The sequence below is a fragment of the Triticum dicoccoides genome, chromosome 1A, assembly GCF_002162155.2.
Source record: "Triticum dicoccoides isolate Atlit2015 ecotype Zavitan chromosome 1A, WEW_v2.0, whole genome shotgun sequence".
In the NCBI taxonomy this organism is placed as follows: Eukaryota; Viridiplantae; Streptophyta; class Magnoliopsida; order Poales; family Poaceae; genus Triticum; species Triticum dicoccoides.
Window position 1 is genome coordinate 88,349,350 of NC_041380.1, and position 19,250 is coordinate 88,368,599.

General features: G+C 42.6%; 1 protein-coding gene across 1 annotated transcript; it reads right to left on the bottom strand.

Moving 5' to 3' along the window:
- Positions 1 to 2,595: 2,595 nt before the first annotated feature.
- LOC119364715 (general transcription and DNA repair factor IIH helicase subunit XPD-like) lies at positions 2,596 to 8,552 on the bottom strand. Its single transcript, XM_037630225.1, has 11 exons — positions 7,575 to 8,552; positions 7,369 to 7,451; positions 6,874 to 7,277; positions 6,598 to 6,791; positions 6,214 to 6,394; positions 5,483 to 5,607; positions 4,356 to 4,445; positions 3,979 to 4,057; positions 3,794 to 3,870; positions 3,194 to 3,302; positions 2,596 to 2,852 (listed from the first exon to the last, which is right to left on the bottom strand). The coding sequence occupies exons 1-11, from the start codon at positions 8,396 to 8,398 to the stop codon at positions 2,742 to 2,744; spliced, it is 2,277 nt and encodes a 758-aa protein (XP_037486122.1). The 5' UTR covers positions 8,399 to 8,552; the 3' UTR covers positions 2,596 to 2,741.
- Between the last annotated feature and the right edge of the window lie 10,698 nt (positions 8,553 to 19,250).

Here is a 19,250-nt window from a genome sequence, read left to right on the forward strand (position 1 = left end):
GGGAATCCCCACGGCGGCGGCGAGGAGCGAGGGGCTGCGGTTGTGGATGGGGATTGGACTGGACCGCGGCCAGGAAGAAAATTAAGGAAAGCAGCACAAGAAAAGCTCAGAAAGATGATCAAACCAAATAGGGAAATCCGGGGGTCTCCGGGCAGCAGAGGATGGCCGGGATGAGATCCCCCGCCGCGGGAGACGGGGGCAGAGGGCGAGAGTTGGCGGCTGCGGATGGGTTATTTGGTGATTGCGGGTGGGACTTTAACGCGTGGTTGTTTGGAGAAGAGACGAAGTTAATGCGGCATCAACATTTTCCCGGTCTCTAGGCTTCAGGGCGAAGGGATTGGGACTTGGGGAGAAGCGCTCGCCGACACGACGGAGCGCTGCGGATTTCCACGTCAGAGACACTAGGCTGACTTTGTTGATCAGATTATCTACTACCACTATAAAATACCACTATAAAAGGAAGAAAAGGGCAGATCCAAACAATCACATTCATTCATCATCAAAATCTAATGGCTCTTAATCATTCTGTGTTTAACGCTATCAACCACGCAACAAGCCATGCTCGATCAATCGCTAATCTGCCCGTAGTAAAAAGGAAACAAAACCGCCCGCCCGCACGACCTCCTCCTTCTCCCGCACGACCTCCTCATCCTCCCGCGCCGTTCGCAACGAAGGATTCTCTGACTTGGAAGAGCCACGTCACAGACACTAGGCTGACTTTGTTGATCAGATTATATTATTACAAAGATACAAAGCATCTCAAATATGATCAAAATTACATAAAGATCTCCAACGATCACTGCCATACCAAAGCGACAACTGGAAAGCCTTCGTGCGGGTGCCTCAAGGACCAACACCTCGAAGCGGCGATCGTCGTCGTCGGACCTTTGAATCACTCTAAAGAATCTGACACATGAGAGATCCTAACCTCGCCGCCTTAAGGAACCGGTAGGAACTTACGTTGTAGCTTCATCGATTTTGTCTTGTCTCACACTCTTCAACATATCGCAAAATTGTTCGTGCCCGATTCACTGATGCGAGCAAATCCTTCGTGTTGCGCTAAATGGATCCAGCGACAAGCCCGAGCCGTGATGAATTCAGACTCGCATTCATCATCATCTTCCTTTGTGCGGTCTTTTCCTCTTTCACATCTTCCACACCTAGACAGAGGGAGTAGGTAAAGCCATCCTTAAGGATTCTAGAGGGTGCTTGGATTTAAGGGACCTATTTTAGTCTGACTAAAAATAGTCTCTTTAAGAGGCTAAAGTTTCAAGCACCCCTGACTAAAGAGGGGCTAAAACTAGTCTTGAGACTAAATTTTTTTAGTCAGGGGTACCCCTACTAAAATGTGGATTAGTCCTCACTCTCCTCATTTAACTCATCTCCTTTAACACAGGCGAGTTCTGAATTGGAGGGTTGAAGGATAATAAATGCTCATTAACTTGATTTTAGTCTCTTTAATATTTAGATCCAAGCATGGATGGGGCTAGCAAGTTTTAGTCCCACTAGTTTTACTCATGAGACTAAAATATATCCAAGCACCCTCTCAGTCGTCCGGTGTGTCCGCGCGTGAGACGACCCTGCTCCATCCCATATGCTTTTTGGTTGCTTGCATTGCCCCACACAGAGATAGCGAATCCAGACCCTCAAACGTGCTCGGGCGCTCCATATCCATCTCATAGTCGGGCGGGATATGAGAGGTGTTGGTCAGTCCGGGCATTTGAAGCCCCTTTGATGCGTCCATCTGGATCGGATTTTGATGATTGGTCAGTGACCGGGCAGGTTGAACGTTTGAGGCCGATTTAGGGTGTCTGACTGTAGATGCTCTAAGAGAAACCTATTTGCTTGCTAGGAAGGCCCGATTCGAATGTCCACGAATATTAAAGTTGCCCAGAGTCTGACTGACTAGGAACGCTTAAATAGGCCATTTCCATTGAGTCGGGCTGAGCCAGGCGCAAAAGCGGGCCATGATGTTGACGACGATGCAGGTCCGGCTCGGAGGGATCCGGCTTGCCTGCTCCCTCTCCATGCTCCCATCCGTACTCCCACCTCATCCTACGGCTGTCTTTTTTCCTTTTTCCTTTCTAATCTAATCATCTCCTCCTGATTTTAAAGGAGTGAGGTCAGGTCTTATTTTCTTTTAATTAAATCAAGCCACGTATGTATGCAGAAGTATGGATGAGCGTACAAACGGGGAGCAGGCAAGTCTCGTCCGGCTGAGAGGGCTAGCGGCCAAGGACCTTCTTCAATAGCACCCGCTCACTGATCCGTTTGTTAACTGTCAATTGTCTCTACAATTTCTGCTCTTTACAGGAAGGGACGCCTAGCACGAGCGAGGCCAACAGCCAGCCCGAAACTGTTTTCTTCTTCACAGCCCGACATGTTTGGTTGGGACAGCCGATTAGACTTTCTTTCGTCCTTGTAAACATTGTAACGCCGTAATAAAGCTTCGGAGTTTGTTTAAAAAAAAACTGTTCAAAGTGCACTTAACTAAACCCTACGCTCAGGCCCCCCATTTGCAAGTGTATTTATTTTCCCTGCATTCGGCTATTCATTCGTTTTGAAAACATGGTGTCGAACCAGTGCTCCAGGACATCTGGTGAAGTTCGAGCCAATGAATTCATGAAAACTGCAGCTAAAAACTGAATTTATGCTTCAGCGTGATCATACGAGCAGCCAAAGAATTTGTACATCAGCAACTTTGACTATTGTGCACTACAGGCTACAGCACTCTCTGGGTTTCACATCTCCATGGCGTCCCGAGCCATGTCCTGCAGGTCCTCCTCCGTCAACAGCGTCTTCTTCCCGCCGCTCCCAGCCTTGTCGTATGGCTGCGCCATCCTCCGGAGGAACTGCCACGGAACAAAACACAACTTTATTTATTTTCTGAACAAAACAGATGGCTACTTGAACAGAAGTGAGAAAATCCTCTAGAAAAACAAGACATTCAAACGAAATTCATGAAAGCGGACATGGAAAAGAATGACTATGCTGTCGGTGGCTACAATTATAACAAGTTGCATTGCAAGCAGTTGGAAGCATGGAAACTGTGCGTGTTTAGGCATTGCTGCTTGAGTGGAAGATGTCAGCATTGCCTCGTCCGCAACCAAGACGGCTTGCGCTTTTAAAAGCATCCACGTTGCAATGTCCCAAAGCAATTGCTAATCGAGTAGAGCAATGTAAGGGAACATACCTCACGGGCTGTATGGAGAGCCATATCGGTGCTCAGATTCAGGTGCGCGTCGTGCAAGTGTGACAGTATCCATCCCGGCAGTTTGGACCGTTTATCATGCCGACTGTATCTGCGAGTCACAAATGGCATGTCACTTAGCAAGCATTTGTAGTATGACTGCTATGGGATGAAATGATGAACTTAAAAGACCTCGGACCAGAAAATACATATAACAGATCTGCAAGATATATTGATGTTTGATGAGCACTATATGTTTGATATATGGTGTAACCAAGCCTAGAGCTCCTGAGCATCAAATGAAGCAATGACTATAACTAGTTCGGTTCTATCTGCCACAACCATTGACTAAAAAAGTACACTATTTAGTGGCAAAGCCCAATTTTAACTGCCAAGGGAATTTCATCAAATCAGATTAAAATAAGCATTTTCTTGCTAGTTGACCACAAGTCCATCACATGTTCAATGCAACAAACTTTGGGCTTGTTATTCAAGAAATATACAGATTCAAAATTGCTTGGCCAATCTAAAGGGCACAGGATTTGAGTTTCCTCTAAGCTCACTCTAACTCCCACGTCAAGGCAGTATCAAGTAGACAAGTACCTCTTGTCAGCAAATATCATCATTCCATAATCTGCCTTAGAACGAATCACACGTCCAACACACTGAGCAGCTTGCCTCTGACAATAAAAAGAATTCAAAATGTAGAGAAAACCATGTTAGGAGATCTTGACAGTATATATAAAACAGTAGGCTTTACTCCCTTACAATCAAAGAAGGATTAGTACCAATGCGTCAAATGTCAGAAAGTCACCCTCCTTTATCTGAAAAGTTTCTCTTAGGTACTCCAACCTAGCACGCAATATCCTGCTCGTAGACATGGGACATATATATAACACGGCTGTTAGAAGGTACTCCCTCCGTTCCAAAATAGATGACTCAACTTTGCACTAACTTTAATACAAAGTTGAGTCATCTATTTTGGAATGGAGGGAGTAACCCTTACAAGCAAGAAACATTGGGACATAAATATATCATTCAATCGACACAGCATTATTATTCTGTGCATGCATACGATGAACCAAAAGTACTGTTATCTTATAGACCAAGACCGAGGGGTGCACAAAATTAAATCCAAATGTATAAAAGCAAAGTTGGTCCTCACTTGCTGAGTGTGTACTGGAAGGGAACACCAAACATGATCACAAGTCTGCCATAGTGTCGATCAAAATCAATACCTTCAGCAACTTTGCCCCTGAAAAGATCATACCGTTAGCAAGAGTGACTCGTTGACTCGTTGTTATGATAATTTATTATTATGTGTGTGTATGTACATCGTATATCTCACAGTGTTAACTGAGTAATGCTTAATTGCTTATTATAACCTCCTGATCACAAGAAAATGAGCTAATAATGAAATCATTCTTTTATGACAATTCAAGTAAGCCTCTTTGATTTACATGATTCCTAAAACACAGGTAAAGGAAAAACGCAGGATTACAATGGCATGCCACTTGAATCCTTTAAGGGTTTGAACCAAAATTTGTTTGGTTGCACCGCAGGAAAAACAAATGATTCTTTAGGAAATTTCCTACAAAATGTAATGCAGTGGAGTCCTTGGGAAAAGTCTGCATTGAGATACTCCCTCCGTTCCGAATTACTTGTCGCGGGTATGGATGTATCTAGATGTATTTTAGTTCTAGATACATCCATTTCTGCGACGAGTAATTTGGAACAGAGGGAGTACAATCCTAAGAAACGAACAAACATCATAGAAAAATTCCAATCCACCAAAATTCCTATAAAACCCTTTGAAGCAATGAGGCCCAATGAAAACAATTTTGCATGCAAACTTACAGTGCTACAAGAATCCTTCGTATTTACACATGCACAGACATGTTGGTTGCTGTTTGATTGACTGAATGTGATAGTTTGCTTGATCTGGGATTCAGCAGTTGACTTGGTAACAAACTGGAAGTGTTGACATGCATCTTGATGAGTTACCACCCCACTAACTAGGTCATTCAATTGTTTTGGTCGATTCATGAATGCATCTTACTCTCTTTCTAATATTCCCTAGGCAGTTTTTAACAAGTTGGACATAGAAAACACTACTGATTAAAATATCACAATAAATCACCACCACTGTAGTGATAACTACTTTGATCGGGGTCAAAAGTCAAAAATAAGTTATATGCTGCAAAAGTTTCAAGCATTCCTATCATCGGTTCAGCTGCAGACTTATAGTGAATTTTGAAGGGTGGTCTCAGACTTGCAGTTAAAAGAACAAACCTGGCAACTGAGAAGAAGATAGCTCCTCTTCCACAATCGCATGCTTTTCTGTAATTGTCAAGGGCCAATGTTGTTTCAACAACATCTGGTGTTTCAATGAATACTAACTTGTGCTGCATGATGTCCTGCACAATAACATCATAAGATGGGCATTCTTTGGGGACTAATACATTTATATGTATCTTCGCAACATGAGGAAACTACAGAATCATACAAGAGGAAGAAAAAATGGATGCCATCAAAAATCACAGCGTGTAGAAACTTAACGGAGCAAGATTTTAATAAAGTTTCATCTCTTCTATTAGAAGTTTAGAAGACACGTGAGTACGTGACCACATTGCATACATGACAAACACGATTCTTATTCTTTACTGAGACATTACACATTATTTGTATAGTGGCTACTAACTATCCAACTTCATATGCATGTTACTGATAGTAAGAACACAGATGGTCTCTACACGAGTAGTTGATACCCTTTAATGTCAACACAGCTCAGCGGACCATCCACTGCTTAACGATATACAGGTACCTGAATAACTTTGCACGTCATTACGAAAACATGACACTAGAACGCTTAAACAGTAAACACCATTTAATTAATACAGTGTTCCAGAAGATCTAGTCTACTTGTCCAATTGAGATGGTCAATTTACGAAGTCACATTACAATCTAAAGTCCAAATTCTAGACATCTCCACATCAGAATAATGTGCTGGTGAGGGAAATAACCTGTAAAATACCCATTTCATTCCAGCTGTTGACAATGCCATCCATATAGCTGTAACTGACAAAGAAACAGACAATACCATCAGGAACAGAAGAAGCCATTTCTAGCAAGAGGCGGCCATAATTCCTCACAACACCAGGATCACTGCGCATGTCGAACTTTGTACTCACAGGTAGCTGATCACTGAAAATGATCGAATGGTTAATGTTACACAACTGGATTCATATCATAACATAAAAGGTAAAACAAGAAATTTGAGAGACAACTAAACCGGTTGCATATAGCACTACCATCGTGTTATTCTACTAGCATAAGGAGCATGCAATAAGTGTGTTTCCAAATATAGAAAATTGAAATATGAAAGCACAAATGGATCCAGATCATACCTTCCTCGTGTCAACACCATGGGACATATACAATCCCTTGTTAGGGACATTGTGAAGCTCCTGCTTATAACAGGATTAAAATTCAAAAGACGAGGGTACAGATCGATTGGGCTGAGAGTTCCCGAAGTGATGACGACAGTTTGGAATCGATCGAAAACAGGCTGTATTGCGAGTGAAGCGTCATGGCAACTCAGCTGCAACACACCCAACCACATTAGCACATTGACACTCAGCTTGTAACAATTGCACCACAATCTTATAGAGTAGGTTGGATACCTGAATCACGGGATCACGGACTTCAGGCATTCTATCATCATAGGGTTCTATTATTATAGAAAAACCACGCGAATAAGTTCCAATCAATGTGGCAAAGTCACAAATGGTCTGGATGTGCATGAATTCATCCGTGTCGGTTATCTCCAATGTAAGCAATAGAGAATGTAAGCGGTCATAACAAAACCTCAGCATTCTCTGGTCAATTCCAGCCTGGGAATGGATTGAAGCAACAAAGGAAACAGGCATTTCATTCTCAACATTCTCTGTTTCAAGCCGTCCATCTAAGAATCTCACAAGTCTCTTCAAGACAGCAAGAAAATGTTCAGCCTTTCTGATATTTCCAGGTACAGCCTCCTTCAAAATGTCATCAGGCAAGGATGGATTTGCAAGCCAAGCATCGGATACTTCATCACAAGAAACACATTATTATAAACTGTCCGGTAAGGCCACATAATCAACATTGCAAATCAGATAGTGAGGAATAAAGATACTCACTTGGCAGGTTTCCCCTCTGTGCCAATCCATCCACCAGTCTATTGTATTCAGCACGAAGCCTATTGGCATCGGTGGCCTTGAACCTTCCTACCAAATAAATCAGTTAGTGAGCAACCTTTACCTATCCATCTACAATTTTGACGATTTTAAAGGAAACACCCACAATCCTGAAAAGAGCAAGTATTTACTTCTTCAATGCTCAGTACCTATCGATCTCTTGCGAGATGCGCCGCAGGTTTCGCTCGGCACCTTCCAGTGTCTGCTTGCGGACGCTGACGCTCAGCGCCTCAATGCAGACGTTATCGATGTTGTGCGCCTCATCAAACACAACCACGCATTCTTTCTGCATCTCCCGGGACACAATGCTGGCCACCTTGGGGTCAAGCAGGTACTGGTAGCTGTAGACCACCACATTGGCGTATTTTACCATCTGCCTGGCGAGGAAGTAGGGGCATATCCGGCGCTCACGGCCAAGCGAACGGAGGTCGGCGAGAGTGTAGACCCCAGGGGGCATGAAAGAGGCGAGGTCGCCGGCGGCCGCGGCCCGGTCGAATGACTCGAAGTATTCGCAGAGAGGGGTGGACTCCGGGTCGGAGGCGGCCTTGTCGCGGACCCAGGACGCGGTGAGGCGGCGGCAGGCCGTGTCGACGGAATCGCGGGCGGCGGAGGCGGAGGCCTGGGGGTGGACGCAGAGGTTCTTGCGGGAGGAGAGACCGAGCGCGAGGAGGGAGCGCGAGGCGGCGGGCGGGAGGTGGGAGAAGAGGAGGCGGAGCTCGGCTAGGGTCTTCTCCATCTCGTGGACGGTGCGGGTGCAGTAGAGGAGCCGGAGCGGGCGGGAGGGGTTGGCGAGGGAGTAGGAGGTGATGAGGGAGATGAGCGCCGCCGTCTTGCCGGTGCCCGTCGGCATCTCCAGCAGCGCGTGGCCGCGCGCGTCCAGGGCTCGCTTGAGCTCGCCCATGTACGCGTGCTGCTCCGGGTAGATCGCCGCGTACGGGAAGTGCACCGTCAGGCCTTCAAGATCGAACTTCATCGTGGCCGCTAGGAGGGTGGAAGCCGCGGGATTGGGAGCCGCCGGAGCCGCCGCCGCCGCTGCCGCCGGGAGTAAAGCTCGGGAGGTGTTCGGTGGAATTCCGCAGGGCGGAGGAGGGGGCTGCCTCGACCTAAGTAGGCCTGCGGGCGCGTCACTCTGGACTGGCCCATATGATAGTACCTCCTCTTTGCAGTTTGCACTTCGTCTATTTCCCGACTCGAGAGCTCCAGGGCTATTTCTCGACGGTTGCGCGAACGGAAAACCCTATTTGCCGCTCTCTGCGGCAAACAGTCGGGCTTCCGCACAGGCGCTATCGACCGATCGCTCAGGGTGGGTCGGCCTGTTAACGTAACGACCCGTTTTGGGAACCTTCAAGTTCCTTGCCATTTTTTTTCGGTTTTAAGAACCTTCTAGAAGCTTCCTGAACAGGTTTTTTCTTTAATTATTTCTTTTAAGTTTTTCTTTTTGATTAGTCTTTCCTTTTCTGCTTTCTCTCTATCTTTTTTCTGTTTCTTTTTTTCTGAATTTTTCTATTTTTTCTTCTTGCTCTTTTATTTTTTATTTTTTTCCATTTTCAACTAATATTTCAGAATTTTTCAAAAGCAAAATTTTCAGATTTTGTTCAACTTTTCAGAAAATGTTCCTGTTTTCAAATTTTTGTTCAGAAATTTCATACAACTTTAGAATTTCAATAATTGTTTGCTTATTTTTTTTAAGTTCAAAATTTTAAAAAGTGTTTACCTTTCTAAATTTTGTTCACAAAAAAAATGTTCGGTTTTAGAAGTATGTTCCTGTTTTCAAAAAAAATACTAAAAAATATTCATGTTTCCAAATTTGTTCACGAATTCGAAAATATTCACGTGTTAAAATTTTGTTCATGAATCAGAAATTGCTCAGGAATTTAGAAAAATGTTCCCATTTTTCAAAAATTGTTTCCAAAATTAGTAATATGTTCCCATTTTCAAAACTTGTTCGCAAATTCAGAAAACTTTCACATTTTTCAGTTTTGTTCACATATTCAAAAGAATCTAGGGATTTTAGATAATGATCCTGCTTCCAAATTTGTTCACAAAATTCGAAAAAAGTTCCGGTTTTCAAAATTTGTTTGCAGATTCAGAAAACTTTCACATTTTTCAATTTTGTTCACATATTCAAAAAATCTGGTAATTTTAGAAAATGTTCCTGTTTTCCAAATTTGTTCAAAAATTAAATAAATGTTCACAAAATTCAAAAAAAATCCTGTTTTCAAAAAAATCGCGAATTCAGAAAATTTTCAATTTTGTTCACATATTCAAAAAATATGGGAATTTTAGAAAATGTTCCTGTTTTCCAAATATGTTCCAAATTCAAAAAATGTTCCTGTTTTCAAAATTCACTCGCAAATTCAGAAAACTTCCACATTTTTCAATTTTATTCACATATTCAAAAATCTGGGAATTTTAGGAAATGATCTTGTTTTCCAAATTTGTTCACCAATTAAATAAATGTTCATGTTCACAAATTAAGATGTGTTTGGGAATTTCAGAAATGTTCCAATTTCCAAAAAACAGAAATTCAGAAAAGTTCCTGTTGTTGAAAATGTTTTCATTTGTCAAAAATAATTTTACAAAGTTGAGAAGTGTTTGTGTTTCATAAAGCACTCGGTTTTTTTTTAAAGCGTTCGAAATTCTTAAAATATGTCGGATCTGGGCGTATGTTGCTTCTTAAAGGTTTACGTTGCTTTATGTTCAATAACTTGTAGTAGCTCAGTCGGTAGTACTTCATGGACTGTTGATTTCATTACTGTGTATTTTTGCAAACGGGCGCCTGCAGCGCCCCAAGCTAGGCCGACCCATATTATTTGCGCAAACTCGTGAAAAATGGTGCTGCGATAGATTTCGCATCCACAACCTCCGTCTTCAAAGGGAACGGCACTAGCCATTCGGCCATCCAGGACGTTGTGAAGAATATTCATTTTCCTCTTCTTATTCCTTTCTTCAATCGTGGTTTTTCTTCTGGACGTTTGCATTTGGTTTCCATTTTTTCCTTGCTTTCCCCTTTTTCTCTTCTTCAAATGCGTGGATTCTTACACAAATCCTGAACTTTTTCTTCAAAATTGATGAACCTTTTTTTTCCGAAATCCATGAACTTTCACTCAAATACATGAACATTTTTTCAAAATTGATGAACTTTTTTCAATTTTGTGAACTTTTTTTTATAAAATGGATGAACTACTTTGCAAATTTGATCAACCTTATTTCAAATTCAATGAATTTTTTAAAATTCAGTGAACTTTTCTAAAAAATGATGAACTTTTTCAAATTCAGTTAACTTTTTTTCAAATTTGGATGAACTTTTTTAAAAAAATGTGAATTTTTCAGAAAATCGAGGAACTTTTTTCAAATTTTGTGGAACTTTTCTTAAAAATTGATGAATTTTTTTCAAAACTGATGAACTTTTCAAGTAATTTTTAAGTTTAAGTGAACGTTTTAGTAAAAGGAAGAACTATAACTGTTTTCTGTTAATGGACACCAAGACGACCTTGGTGCAGTGATGGTTGTGTTCGTGTGTAGACGTAATGGGCCAGATTCGAAACCAGCCCAATCAAAAAACGTGCAGGCGCCAAGATATCTAACCGGCGCTGAAGGCGCCGACTAGGGGGCTCCCATAATTTTTCAGCTACTGCATGATTCGCTTCCCATCGTTTCCTTCATGGGCCGGCCCAGGCAGAGACACGACTATGCGAAACTGCGACTGTTTGCCGCGAAATGCGGCGAACCTCCCTGCGCGAACAGTTCCATCTCGCCTCTGGCGCAGCGCTACTGGGCCGAAACCACACAGTAGCTACGCAGAATTTTTCGTTCTCTGTGGTTTTTTTCACTGTGTGCATGGTTTTCTTTCTCTTTTTCTTTGTTTTCTTCGCATTTCACCGGCTTTCTCCGGGTTTCTACGTCTTTTTTATTTTTTTCCAACAGATGTCGGCACTTTACATACGCAATGTACATTTTTTAATACATCGGGAACATTCTTTTGTACATGTTTAACATTTTTCTCAAACGAATCTTTGGATGCCTGTTTTTCACTCACATTGTATATATCTTTGGTATACATCAAAACAATTTTTAATAAACATTTATTAATTTTCAAATACATTTTCGATATTTTTTGAAACACATGTTTTTAACAATTTTTTTTTGCCTTTTCATAATATAAAAGATATTGACTATTTTTCACACTGGGTGAGGAATAGTTATTCTTCCCCCTCCCCCTCTATTTTAACATCAATGCACCGTAATTTACATTTTATAAAATTTGTCTTACTTCATACGTAAGAAAATAACATAAGAAATTATATAATCATTGTAAAAAATATTTTATGTTCCATAAACTTACAGACGTAAAATCATAGTGTAAAAATATATATAATTTAATTTTTCTGGTCTTATGACATATATTTTTGTTTTCTTACGGCAATTTTTACACAGTGAATCAGCATTAATATAACTATTTGTAATTCAAATGTAATTTATTTATAAAACGATCGTAAGATTACCTTGGATGAAGAATACCATATTGTGCACCCTAAGTGATGAATAGTATTACTAATAAATGGTAAGCATATAATTGCAGAAAGTTTTTAAGGAAGAATGAACTAGTGAAATTGGTATTAACTTTAAGAAAAATAAAAAGAAATAAAACTAAAACAAAATTGAAATACTAAAGTGTCCTAAGAAAGAACAGATTGGTGTTTTGCTCTCACCCTTTAAGAAAAAAAAGAAAACAAAACCAAAATAATGAGGTTTTCTAATAAAGAATGAATTGGTGTAGTTGGTATTGTCCTTCAATGAGAAATAAATTTAAAAATATTAAAGAAATAATGAAAGTTTTGCATACAATATACACACATATTATCATTTTAAAAATATGCACAAATAAGCATATAATATTGTAATTTTCACACACAAAAATCCTAAAAAGGAATGAATTAGATGCGTTGGTACTACCCACTAAATTAAAATCAAAATAAATGAAGTTTTATAATATAATAGTGCATTTTACGCACATATTGAAAATTATATGTATGTATACATTCGCTTGCCCAACATCTCAAAATTTCTACCAAAAGAACAACTAATAAAGAAATTTATTTTGAGGGGTTGATATGTCTCCAACGTATCTATAATTTTCGATTGTTCCATGCTATTATATTATCTGTTTTGGATATTTAATGGCTTTATTATACATTTTTATATTTTTTTTAGACTAACCTACTAACCCAAGGCCGAGTGCAAATTGCTGATTTTTTTTGGCTATTTCAGTGTTTCGCAGAAAAGCAATGTCAAACGGAATCCAAACGGAATAAAACCCTCGGGAGAGTTATTTTGGGACAAACGTGATCCAGGGGACTTGAAGTAGACGTCAAAAAAGAAACGAGGTGGCCACGAGGCAGGGAGACGCGCCTGCCCCCCTAGGCGCGCCCCCACCCTCGTGGGCCCCTCGCAGCTCCACCGACCTACTTCTACGTCATATATATATATATCCATTGTAACGCCCCGAGACCGATGCTCGAGAAGACATCCATATGTTTCGGGTTCCACTGTGTGTTTCTTTTGTGCCTGCCCTTTTATTTTTTGCATTGCATCATGTCATCATCTCATAAATCTTTTACAACTCAAATAAATAAACTGTATGGATCTTCGGTCCATTTAAATTGAGGGAAATGCACATGGTGACTTCTCTTTAAAACATATTCTAAGTCTCCTGCTATTATTAGGGAGCTATATGTAAATATTCCATTAACTTTGGGATCACCATAACACACTTGCAATTCAATTCCATGCCTCTTATGCTTCAAGTTGCACCTCCAAACTTTGCCCATTATTTCTTTCATCGCTTTTCCAGAGCTCCACCAAAAATCCGAACATTTTTGGACACCTCTAATTCCTAGTCCTTGTTCAAATAGTTGGAATTAAATTCAAATGACTTTGAATTAAATTCTTGCAATCATGCCACTTTTATTTTCGGGATCGAGCTCATTGTTTTGCGAGTTCGGGAGTTAATCCCCATGCCCTAATTCGTGTCCACTCATTCTTCTCTCTCTTTTCTTTATTCTATTTTATTCTGTTTTTGGAAGAGTCTGAAGGAGGGAGAGTGAAAGAAAGCAGCCCATCCAAGAGATCAGGCCGGCCCGTTTGTTCCTGGAGGCCCAGACGCCGGCCTCCCTGGTCCTCCAGGCCCAGCCGGGCTCCCGAACCCTAGCCAGCCTCCCGATCCCACTTCTCTCCCTCGATCCCTCCTCCAGCGTCGCCTCCCTCGCAGCCTCGCTCTCTCCCTCACGCTGCATCCTCTACACGCCGCGCCCGAGACACCGCTAACCCCCCGCTCGCCCTTCGTGCTCTTGTGCCTCCTCCACCCTCCCGCCGGAGCCCAAGTCCGGCGTCTCCTCCCTCCAGTGCCGCCTTGCTGCTCCCTCCCGTGCACAAGCCCCACTTCTGCCATGCCGGCCTCTCCTCCTTCTCACGCGCCCCTGCTGGGTCCTCCCTTCGCGTCCCTAATGCTCGTAGACCCCGCGCGCCCCTGCGGGCAAGTTTGCCGGAGACCCACCAGGCCGCTGCTCCCCTGCCTCGTCCTCGGCGCCTCGTCCCCAAGCTCGAGTTTGCCGCCGCCTTGCTCCTCCCTCGTCGTCCTCCTGCCGGTGAGCAGCACCAGCAGTTCATCCGCGTAGCCACCTTGCCACCGCCCGAGGCCCGTGAAGCCGCGAGCCAGCGCCAAGACCCGCCTCGCCCGTTGGCTGATTCAACCCTCTGCGTGGGCCCCGCATCGCCTCTGCCAGCCCCGTGTTGCTGCTTGCGTCCGCCAAGTTCGATCACGTTTTGCTGCCCCGATCAAGGACGCCAAGTACCAGGATGACGACGACCCGTCGAGTTCATCTACATGTGTGTACCACTATGCCGGAGTCCTCGGATCCGTCAAGTTCCATTATGTGATGTACAACTACCGTCGACCTTGAAGACCTTGGATTCACCAAGTTCCTACGACGACAAGTGTGACCCTTCGGATGCGCCAAGTTCGTCTACACAAAAATGCCAAGTACCACTCATGTCGGCAAAACCCGCAAGTCGGACCCCGAACGATCGACGTCTCGAGGACCGATAGTGCCACTACTTCTACTACCGTCGCAAGAATGGGACCGGAGAGTCCGAAGACCCCAAGTACCTCCACGATGACCCGAACATCTACAGAAAAATGTGTACCTCTACCGTTGCCATGTACCACTACTTCCACTACGAACTCGAAGCGCCGCAATACCGCACGCTTCAAAGGTATAACCTCGAGGCGACGTCCGTGAACGTATGTTTGAGATGCTCGTGTTTTGCACCCTATTCAAATTGTCACTCGTTTCCTTGTCGCCAACTCGTGGGACACCCGGTATCCGGGAGCGCCCCACCATCTTCTGCACGCAACCGCACACTTCTCCTTTGCATCGGTATCTCAATCGAGTTACCGGAACCGGAACGCTGCCGTGGCACCGTTTTCGTTATCGTTGCCGTGGCACCCCTTTCCTTTCCACCATGGCGACAAATGCTTCATATTGCTCTTGTCAACTTTTAATAAGATTGCATAAACTTGATCATGTCATCCGCATCATGTTAACAACTTCAAGATTGGTTAAAATTGTTGTTGCATTAAATTGCTAATGCATATGGGGATTTACCAGATTTGTTGTTTGTTATTTCCGGCCTCATTTAAACTTGACTAGATAGGTAGTTTTACTTTGCTTCACCCTCTTGCCATGCTAACAACATTTAATCTTGTTGGGTACATAAACGAGATCGAACTAAATAAGTCACGTGGTGTTTCGTCAATACGCAACGGAGTTGCATATTGAGCTCCACTTAATTTGTAGGTTTGCTTGTGCACTTTGCCATGCCATGCTTCATTAAACCGGACATGCATCATACTTGTTTGTGCATCATGCCATGCTTATGTGATGGTTGTTTACTATGTTGTGTGCTTCCTTTCCGATGTTTGCTTCTTCGGGTTGGTTCCGCTAACGTCGCGTTTGTGAGGACCCGTTCGGCTACGTACGTTTGTCTTCTTCATGGACTCGTTCTTCTTCCTTGCGGGATTTCAGGCAAGATGACCATACCCTTGAAATCACTTCTATCTTTGCTTGCTAGTTGCTCGCTCTTTTGCTATGCCTATGCTGCGATACCTACCACTTGCTTATCATGCCTCCTATATTGTTGAACCAAGCCTCTAACCCACCTTGTCCTAGCAAACCGTTGATTGGCCATGTTACCGCTTTGCTCAGCCCCTCTTATAGCGTTGTTAGTTGCAGGTGAAGATTGAAGTTTGTTCCTTGTTGGAACATGGAGATGTTGTTCCTTGTGGGAACATGTTTACTTGTTGGGATATCACAATATATCTTATTTAATTAATGCATCTATATAATTGGTAAAGGGTGGAAGGCTCGACCTTATGCCTGGTGTTTTGTTCCACTCTCGCCGCCCTAGTTTCCGTCATATCGGTGTTATGTTCCCGGATTTTGCGTTCCTTATGCGGTTGGGTTATAATGGGAACCCCTTGACAATTCGCCTTGAATAAAACTCCTTCAGCAATGCCCAACCTTGGTTTTATCATTCGCCACCTAGCCTTTTCTTTCCCTTGGGTTCTGCAGACTCAAGGGTCATCTTTATTTTAACCCCCCCGGGCCAGTGCTCCTCTGAGTGTTGGTCCAACCTGTCAGCTGCCGGTGGCCACCAGGGGCAACTCTGGGCTGGCCTACCCGTACCTAAGACAATCTGAGTGTGCCCTGAGAAAGAGATATGTGCAGCTCCTATCGGGATTTGTCGGCACATTCAGGCGGTGTTGCTGGTTTAGTTTTACCTTGTCGAAATGTCTTGTAACCGGGATTCCGAGTCTGATCGGGTCTTCCTGCTAGAAGGAATATCCTTCGTTGACCGTGAGAGCTTGTCATGGGCTAAGTTGGGACCCCCTGCAGGGATTTGAACTTTCAAAAGCCGTGCCCGCGGTTATGGGCAGATGGGAATTTGTTAATGTCCGGTTGTAGAAAACCTGAAGTTGACCTTAATTAAAATACATCAACCGCGTGTGTAACCGTGATGGTCTCTTTCCGGCGGAGTCCGGGAAGTGAACACGGTGTTGGAGTTATGTTTGACGTAGGTTGTTCTAGGATCACTTCTTGATCATAGTTTCTCGATCGTGCTTTGCCTTCTCTTCTCGCTCTCTTTTGCGAATATGTTAGCCACCATATATGATATTCGCTTGCTGCAGCTCCACCTCATACCTTTACCTTACCCATAAGCTTAAATAGTCTTGATTGCGAGAGTGTGAGATTGCTGAGTCCCCGTGACTCACAGATACTTCCAAAACCAGCTTGCAGGTGCCGATGAGACCGTGCAGGTGACGCAACCAAGCTCAAGGAGGAGCTCGATGAAGATCTTGTCCTTTAAGTTGTTTTCGTTCTAGTTGATCAGTAGTGGAGCCCAGTTGGGGTTGATCGGGGGACCTTGTCGCATTTGGGGTTCTTCTTTTATTTTGGTTCCGTAGTCGGACCTTGATTGTATTTGGATGTTGTAATGCTTTATTCATGTAATTGTGTGAAGTGGCGATTGTAAGCCAACTATGTATCTTTTTCCCTTATGTATTACATGGGTTGTGTGAAGATTACCTCACTTGCAACATTGCTTTCAATGCGGTTATGCCTCTAAGTCGTGCTTCGACACGTGGGAGATATAGCCGCATCGAGGGCGTTACATCCATATACCCCGAAAACATCCAGACCACCACGAAACCCTATTTCCACCACCGCAACCTTCTGTACCCAAGAGATCCCATCTCAGGGCCTTTTTCGGAGCTCCGCCGGAGGGGGAATCGATCACGGAGGGCTTCTACATCAACACCATAGCCTCTCCGATGATGTGTGAGTAGTTTACCACAGACCTTCGGGTCCATAGTTATTAGCTAGATGTCTTCTTCTCTCTCTTTGGATCTCAATACAATGTTCTCCTCGATCTTCTTGGAGATCTACTCGATGTAACTATTTTTGCGGTGTGTTTGTCGAGATCCGATGAATTGTGGGTTTATGATCAAGTTTATCTATGAACAATATTTTATTCTTCTCTAAAATCTTTTATGTATGATTGGTTATCTTCGCAAGTCTCTTCGAATTATCAATTTGGTTTGGCCTTCTAGATTGATCTTTCTTGCAATGGGAGAAGTGCTTAGCTTTGGGTTTAATCTTATGATGTCCTTTCCCAGTGACAGCAGGGGCAGCAAGGCACGCATTGTATTGTTGCCATCGAGGATAAAAAGATGGGGTTTATATCATATTGCTTGAGTTTATCCCTCTACATCATGTCATCTTGCCTAATGCGTTACTATGTTCTTATGAACTTAATACTCTAGATGCATGCTGGATAGCGGTCGATGTGTGGAGTAATAGTAGTAGATGCAGAATCGTTTCAGTCTACTTGTCGCGGACGTGATGCCTATATACATGATCATGTCTGGATAATCTCATAAGTATGCACTTTTCTATCAATTGCTCGACAGTAATCTGTTCACCCACCGTAATACTTATGCTATCTTGAGAGAAGCCACTAGTGAAACCTATGGCCCCCGGGTCTATCTTCTATCATATAAGTTTCCAATCTATTTTATTGCAATCTTTACTTTTAATCTATATCATAAAAATACCAAAAATATTTATCTTATTATTATTATCTCTATCAGATTCACTCTCGTAAGTGACCGTGAAGGGATTGACAACCCCTTTATCGCATTGGTTGCGAGGTTCTTATTTGTTTGTGTAGGTATGAGGGACTTGCGTGTAGTCTGCTACTAGATTGATACCTTGGTTCTCAAAAACTGAGGGAAATACTTACGCTACTTTGCTGCATCACCCTTTTCTCTTCAAGGGAAAACCAACGCAGTGCTCAAGAGGTAACAAGAAGGATTTCTGGTGCCGTTGCTGGGGAGATCTACGCACAAGTCAAGACATACCAAGTACTCATCACAAACTCTTATCCCTCGCATTACATTATTTGCCATTTGCCTCTCGTTTTCCTCTCCCCCACTTCACCCTTGTTGTTTTATTCACCCTCTTTTTCCACTAGCCTCTTTTTCGTTCGCCTATTTTTTGTTTGCCTCTTGCTTGCTTGTGTGTTGGATTGTTTGTCATGATGGCTCAAGATAATACTAAATTGTGTGATTTACCAACAATAATGATTTTATTAGCACTCCGATTGCTCCTCTTAGCGATGCCGAATCTTGTGAAATTAATACTGTTTTGCTGAATCTTGTCATGAAAGATCCGTTCTCTGGCCTTCCTAGTGAAGATGCTGCTACCCATCTAAACAGCTTTGTTGATTTGTGTGATATGCAAAAGAAGAAAGATGTTGATAATGATATTGTTAAATTGAAGCTATTTCCGTTTTCGCTTAGAGAATGTGCTAAAACTTGGTTTTCGTCTTTGCCTAAAAATAGTATTGATTCTTGGAACAAATGTAAAGATGATTTTATCTCTAAGTATTTTCCTCCCACTAAGATCATCTCTCTTAGAAACGATATTATGAACTTTAAGAAACTAGATCATGATTATGTTGCACAATCTTGGGAGAGGATGAAATTAATGATACGTAATTGCCCTACATATGATTTAAATTTATGGATGATCATACAAATTTTTTATACTGGATTGAATTTTGCTTCTAGAAATCTTTTAGATTCGGCCGCGGGAGACACTTTTATGGAAATCACTTTAGGAGAAGCTACCAAACTACTAGATAATATTATGATTAATTATTCTCAATGGCACACCGAAAGATCTACTAGTAAAAAGATTCAT